The sequence below is a fragment of the Trachemys scripta genome, chromosome 1 (assembly GCF_013100865.1).
Source record: "Trachemys scripta elegans isolate TJP31775 chromosome 1, CAS_Tse_1.0, whole genome shotgun sequence".
Taxonomy (NCBI): domain Eukaryota; kingdom Metazoa; phylum Chordata; order Testudines; family Emydidae; genus Trachemys; species Trachemys scripta.
In genome coordinates, this window is record NC_048298.1 from 151161598 (window position 1) to 151168826 (window position 7229).

At 55.4% G+C, this 7229-nt stretch overlaps 1 protein-coding gene across 3 annotated transcripts in view; it reads left to right on the plus strand.

Annotated features, from left to right (window-relative positions):
* The first annotated feature begins 2520 nt into the window (after nt 1-2520).
* Nucleotides 2521-7229, plus strand: part of TTF2 (transcription termination factor 2) — a 50079-nt gene continuing 45370 nt past the window's right edge. For all 3 annotated transcript variants that reach the window (XM_034789770.1, XM_034789790.1, XM_034789781.1), the window contains exons 1-2: nt 2521-2619; nt 2866-2977. In XM_034789770.1, the coding sequence (XP_034645661.1) occupies nt 2592-2619; nt 2866-2977 (140 nt within the window). In that variant the 5' untranslated portion in view covers nt 2521-2591. The remainder of the gene's footprint in view (nt 2620-2865; nt 2978-7229) is intronic.

The following is a 7229-nucleotide window of genomic DNA, read 5'->3' on the forward strand; positions in this document are numbered from 1 at the left end:
CATTGACTTCTTTGTTAATACTTTGAAAAATAAAAATGGATGTACACTGAAAATTTTCTCACCTGAAGCATAGTTTCAGCAATAACAAGAGGTATTTCCTCAATGATAGTTTGGCTCAGGCCTCTGGTGGTGCCTTTGCTATGGTGGACGCTGACCATAGGTGGTCTCTGGGAGCGGTGGCCACTCATTATGCCCCTTTCCTCGTTAGTATAGTGGCGTGTATCCCTGCTTGTCTCGTGAGAGATTGGGGTTCAATTCCCTGACGGGAAGGGTGGTCCCTTTTGAATGATGGACAAAGAAATGCCCAGCACATGCCTTGCATTCTCCTTCTAGGGCGACTTCCGTTCACACCCCGCACTGCTGATTTTCACCTCCAGAGAGACAAGTACCTCACGAGGACACTCCCGCCTACTTTCCCTAGCGAAAGCCTCTCCATGGCCTTCCGCCACTGGGCCTGGCTTCAGGACCTGCACATGGGGGCACGTTTCAGAGTCGCAAAGGGAAATACGCCGGCCAGGGGCATGAGGACGATGGCCCAGACAAACGGCGAGGGACTTGGTCAAGGGGTGGAGGCAGACAGAAAAAGGGACGGGCATCGGATTGGCTTCCTCTCCTTTTCCCCTTTGGTCACAATTTTAACTGGGACTGTAATGGGGAGACTTGAGAAATACCTGTGGCCGCCGGTGAGGTAGGTGGCCGCCCCGAGAGCGCAGAACTAAGCATTTTCCGCTCAGCTGTTGCCTCCGCAAACACCTGGCCGTGATCGTATAGTGGTTAGTACTCTGCGCCATGGCAGCAGAAACCTTGGTTTGAATCCGGGTCACGGCATTGCTTTTTTGGTGGGGGGGATATCCTGCCACATGCCTAGTCGCTCAGCCTGATTGGCCCATTTGCAAAGAAAGCCAGCAGCTGGTCCCTAGTTTCTGCTTGGTAAAGGAAAGTTAGTGGGGTCCATCCATCAGGAAAAGAGTAAGAGGAATTCTTCCTGGGCGCCAGGGTCCAAAAGCAGCGTATTCCCTCCTGGCAACTGCTGTGTTTCGAATATCCGTCCAGTGCACGGTGAAAGGAAGGATCTGTGTACCTGGGAAGCTGCGGCTCTCCAGAGGCGCTTCAAAAGCCAAAGGGGCCGTGGGTGAGTTTGTGATGTGGTGAGTTTGAGGGGCGTGAGTCCGAAGTGTGGAAGGGAGAGGGTCGAAAGACCCGGTTTTGAGAGGAAAAAGGTGCTGCTCATCTGGTACATGAGGGCAAGGTCCCAGGCACGTGTTGCGTGAGGAGGTGCGTAGCAGCCTGGTGGGCAAGGACATGTGAGGAGGGCCAGGGCTGTTGCTGCAGCCAAAGCCTTTAGGAAGCAGAAGAGGGCAAGAGGTGTTGTTGCCTGCTGGGGACTATGCTATGGTGGACACTGACCATAGGTGGTCTCTGGGAGCGGTAGGCACTCACCATGCCCCTTTCCTTGTTAGTATAGTGGCGAGTATCCCCACCTGTCACGCGGGAGACCGGGGTTTCATTCGCCGATGGGGAGGGTGGTCCCTTTTGAATGGCGGACAGAGAAACGCCTGGCCTGCCCAGCACATGCCTTGCATTCTCCTTCTAGGGCGACTTCAGTTCACACCCCGCACGGCTGATTTTCACCTCCAGAGAGACAAGTACCTCGCAAGGACACCCCTTCCTGTTTGCCCTAGCGAAAGCCTCTCCATGGCCTTCCGCCACCAAGACCTGCAAGCGGGGGCACGTTTCAGAGTCGCAAAGGGAAATACGCCGGCCGGGGGCATGAGGACGATGGCCCAGACAAACGGCGAGGGACTTGGTCAAGGGGTGGAGGCAGACAGAAAAACGGACAGGCATCGGATTGGCTTCCTCTCCTTTTCCCCTTTGGTCACGATTTTAACTGGGACTGTAATGGGGAGACTTGAGAAATACCTGTGGCCGCCGGTGAGGTAGGTGGGCGCCCCGAGTTTGGTGACACTTCTAGCGGGAGAGTAGGGAGGTTTCCCCGCTGCCAAACATCGAGCCCTTTCCCCGGCAGATCAGAGATGGGGCAGGTAGGCAACAGCACGGACTGGGACATGGTCAGGGCACGGTAAGGCACCGTGTGCTATAGGGGAGCTGGGCAGGGAAAGCTGTGTGCGGAGGGGACACGCCACGCGCTGGGGACTGGAGCGGGGGGAAGACCCGAACTCGGGGATGGGACGCTGCGTCCCCGGCCCCCGCCCAGCCACGCCCGGCCCCGCTTCCATGGGGAGGAGTGCAGAGTTCCCACGTGGTGTGTAGTCGGTGGAGGAATAAGAGGAGTTCTCGCGAGGGCTCATTGGTTGCCTTCCCACCAATGACTGTCCCCTTAGCTTTGCCCACTTCCTTCCTACCATTCGAAAGCTGAGTGCCCGCGCAGAGAGAGAGAGAAAGGGGGGGCGGTGCCTCGCTGCGATTGGCTGTCCATCATGCCCCCCCCGCTCCAATTGGCCGCTGTGCTAGCGGAGGGCGGGATCAATATGCCGGATTGGCTGATCTCTGAGCGGGGGCGTGGCCGAAGGGACGCGTTTCCCGGAGAATCTGTTGGGTCCCGGGCCGCGCCGGGGCTTCGGTGCCTGGGGATGGAGGCGGTGCGGTGCGCGAGGCACGGTGAGGGGCGGTGCCGCCGTGACATTCCCGGAGGGGTTCCCTGTGGGCGGGGGCTGCGGGGTCCCCCGGGTCGGGCTGTTCTGAGGAGGGCCCCGGGGGTGTCTCCAGAGTGGGGGGTCCCTGGGGCTGGGTCCCCAAACTGAGCGTGCGGGAGTTTCCTGGGGCTGAGGGTGTCCCTGGGCTCGGGTCCCAGAGTGGAGCGGATGCTGGGACCAGTCTCACGAGGCTGCTTTGCTTCCCCACCAGGGTCTCTCTGTGTCCTAAAAACAGGCGTCCGCGATGGACCAAACAAAGGGAAAAGCTTCTACGTGTGCGCGGTCCAGGACCAGGCGCCCTGCGGATTCGCCCTTCCTGCACAGTAGGTTTAGGGATGGGGATGTTCCTTTCCGCACACGTACCCCACTCTCGGGGGTGATGCTGAGCTGTCACCATACAGCCTGGGGTGCGGTGTATGTTATCTTAGATTTTCCAGTGTTGGATACGCTCCCAGATTACATTATAACAATATTCATTACTAAGCAAAGGCAGCTGCTGTATATGTGTTCTGAGAGACAGTGCAGTGTAAACATATCATCTGAGTTTGAAACGGCTTTATGGGAAGGCAGAAACATATCCTAATCCCCTTAGAGAGTCTGTAGAGTGTCTTATTATTTGTTTGTATTATCATAGTTCCTAGGAGCTCTAGTCATAGACCCAGGGCAGGTGCAACCTATTAGGCAACCTAGATGGTCACCTAGGGTGCTAGCATTTGGGGGGGGGGGCATTTTCTTCGGCGGCGACAGCGATGGCTGTCGTCCGCATTTAGACAGAAGGGGCTGGGAGGGCCGCCTGCAGCAAGTAAGGGGGTGGGGGCGGCACGCAGGGGAACTCCCCACCCTGGCTTACCTCTGCTCCGCCTTCTCCCCTGAGCATGCCGCCCCGCTCTGCTTCTCTCCCTCCCAGGCTTGCGGCGCCAAACAGCTGATTGGTGCCGCAAGCCTGGGAGGCAGGAGAAGTGGAGCAGCGACGGGGTGCTCGGGGAGGAGGCAGAGCAGAGGTGAGCTGGGGTGGGGAGGTGCCGCATGGCTCCCCGGGCCACGGGGGGGCACCTGCGGGCGGGGGGGGGGGGGGGGGCGGCGGGGGGGGGGGAGGATCTGCCGCAGGGCTCATGGAGGGCGCAAGGTGGAAGTTTTGCCTAGGGCACGAAACATCCTTGCACCGGCTCTGCATAGACCAGGACCCTATTGAACTAGATGTGATACAAACACAGGTCAAAAAGATGGTCCTTGAGCCAAAAAGCTCACAGTCAGAGGGTATGTCTACACTACGGGATTAATCCGAATTTAGATAATTCGGATTTGAGAAACAGGTTGTATAAAGTCGAAATGAGTGCGGCCACACTAGCACAGTAATTCGGTGGTGTGCGTCCAAGTACCGGGGCTAGCGTCGATTTCTGCACCGTTGCACTGTGGGTAGCAATTCCATAGCTATCCCATAGTTCCCGCAGTCTCCCGCGCCCATTGGGATTGTGGGTTAAGATCCCAGTGCCTGATGGGACAAAAAACATCGTCGCAGGTGGTTCTGGGTACAGCCTCACTTCCTCCCTCCCTCCCTCCCTGCATGAAAGCAACGGACGGCAGACAACCATTTTCGCGCCTTTTTTCCTGGGTGGGTGAACACTGCAGACTCCATACCACGGCAAGCATGGAGCCCGCTGAGGTCAAGACAGCACTCATGAATATTGCAAACACCTCGCGCATTCTCGTGGAGTTTATGCTCAGCCAGGACCAGAAAAACGAGGAGAGGAGGCAGCGGCGGCGGCAGCGCAGCGACAAGCATGATGAGGACATGGACACGGACACAGACACAGAATTCAGTGAAACCACAGGCCCCGGTGCTTTGGAGATCATGTTGTTAATGGGGCAGATTCTATCCATGGAACGCCGATTCTGGGCAAGGGAAACAAGCACAGACTGGTGGGACCGCATAGTGTTGCAGGTCTGGGACGATTCCCAGTGGCTGCGGAACTTTCGCATGCGTAAGGGCACTTTCATGGAACTTTGACTTGCTGTCCCCTGCCCTGAAATGCCAGAATACCAAGATGAGAGCAGCCCTCACAGTTGAGAAGCGAGTGGCGATAGCCCTGTGGAAGCTTGCAACGCCAGACAGCTACCGGTCAGTCGGGAATCAATTTGGAGTGGGCAAATCTACTGTGGGGGCTGCTGTGATGCAAGTAGCCAAAGCAATCACTCAGGTGCTGCTACGAAAGTTAGTGACTCTGGGAAATGTGCAGGCTATAGTGGATGGTTTTGCTGCAATGGGATTCCCTAACTGTGGTGGGGCAATAGACGGAACCCATATCCCTATCTTGGCACCGGAGCACCAAGCCACCCAGTACATAAACCGCAAGGGGTACTTTTCAATGGTGCTGCAAGCACTTGTGGATCACAAGGGACGTTTCACCAACATCAACGCGGGCTGGGCGGGAAGGGTTCATGACGCTCGCGTCTTCAGGAACACTACTCTGTTTAAAGGGCTGCAGCAAGGGACTTACTTTCCGGACCAGAAAATAACCGTTGGGGATGTTGAAATGCCCATAGTTATTCTTGGGGACCCAGCCTACCCCTTAATGCCATGGCTTATGAAGCCATACACAGGCAGCCTGGACAGGAGTCAGGAGCTGTTTAACTACAGGCTAAGCAAGTGCAGAATGGTGGTAGAATGTGCATTTGGCCGTTTAAAAGGTCGCTGGCGTTCATTATTGACTCACTCTGACCTCAGCCAAAGAAATCTCCCCATTGTTATTTCTGCTTGCTGTGTGCTCCACAATCTCTGTGAAAGTAAGGGGGAGACCTTTATGGCGGGGTGGGAGGCTGAGGCAAATCGCCTGGCTGCTGATTACGCGCAGCCAGACACCAGGGCGATTAGAAGATCACACCATGAAGCGCTGTGCATCAGAGAAGCTTTGAAAACCAGTTTCATGGCTGGCCAGGCTACCGTGTGAAATATCTGTTTGTTTCTCCTTCATGAAAACCCTCCCCCTTTACTGACTGATTTTCTGTAAGGAACCAACCCTGCCCCTTCCCCCAGCTTTCTTTCAAACCAAATAAAGTCACTATCATTTAAAAATCATTTATTCTTTATTAATAGATTAGAAAAAGAGGGAGGGAACCCGGGTGGTATTTGGGAGGAGGATTGCTGGGAAGGAAAAAGCCACAAAGAAAAGGTTAAAAAAATGACAGCCTTTTGCTTGGGCTGTCTACTGGGGTGGAATGGGAAGGTGTACGGAGCCTCCCCCCCCCCGCGTTCTTACACGTCTGGGTGAGGAGGATACGGAACATGGGGAAGGGGAGGGTGGAACAGGGGCTGAAGCGGCAGTCTGTTTTCCAGCAGCCGTTCCTGAACCTCCACCAGACGCCGGAGCAGCCCCAGCGTTGCATCCTTCATCCTCTGGTCTTCCTGCCGCCATCTCTCATCTCGATCGTCCCTCCTCTCCTCACGTTGGTCCCTCCTCTCCTCACATTGGTCCCTCCTCTCCTCACGTTCACTGACTTCTTTCCTATACTTTGAAACTGTTTCCTTCCACTCATTCAGATGAGCTCTGTCACTCCTGCTGGATTGCATAATTTCAGAAAACATGTCCTCCCGCGTCTTCTTCTTACGACGCCTTATCTGTGATAACCTTCGGGATGGAGGAGGGAGGCTTGAGGAATTTGCAGCTGCTGTAGGGAGGGGAAAAAAGAGAGAATTGTTTTAAAAGCTACATTTTGCAGAACAATGCTTATACTCTTTCACGGTGACCAACACTGTTCACATTACATAGCACATGTGATTTCTGTGCAAGGTCGCATTTTGCCTCTTAATGCTGAGTGCCTGTGGCTTTGCTGCTAGAGATCGCAGGTTTGGGCAACAGAATTCGGCTTGCATGCGGCCATGGTAAGCTTCTGCGCCGTGCTTTCCCACATACCAAGCATAGCTTGTAGAGTGCTGCAGAAGCCTGGCCAATCTCAGCCAGTTGGGGGGGGGGGGCAGTGTGGTGGTGCTTGTCTGGGCCCCTTCAGGCAAGTAGAGTGCTGCGGTTTTTCTGTTAACATTCAGCAGCACCAGAAAACAAACTAACCCTGCAGGAAGATCCCTGCAGGCACCAAACTACCCCCCCCCCCGCCGCCGACCCCCCCCCCCCCATGAATTCTCTGGGATGATCACGGTACCCTCCCCCCACCGCGTGGCTGGTAACAGGGAAGATCCCTGCTAGCCAAACGCGAAAAACTCAGGGCCAATTTCCCATCTGCGCTTGGCTAACTGCAGGGAAGGATTTATTTTCCGCCACAGGCAAACAGCCCAGTAGGAACGGCCACCTCTGTCCCCTTAATTAAGTTCCCGTATTTCAACCAGGTTACCAGGAGTGATATCACTCTCCTGAGGATTACACAACAAGATAAAGAACGGATGTTGCTTGAATGCCAGCAAACACCGGGACCATACGCTGCCAGGCTTTGTCAGGCAATGATACCAGATTACTTGCTGCAAGCATGGCGTGGTCAAGTGTCCTACCATGGAGGAGGGAATAAAGATGCACTGCCCAGAAACCTTCTGGCAAGGCTTTCGGAGTACCTCCAGGAGAGCTTCAT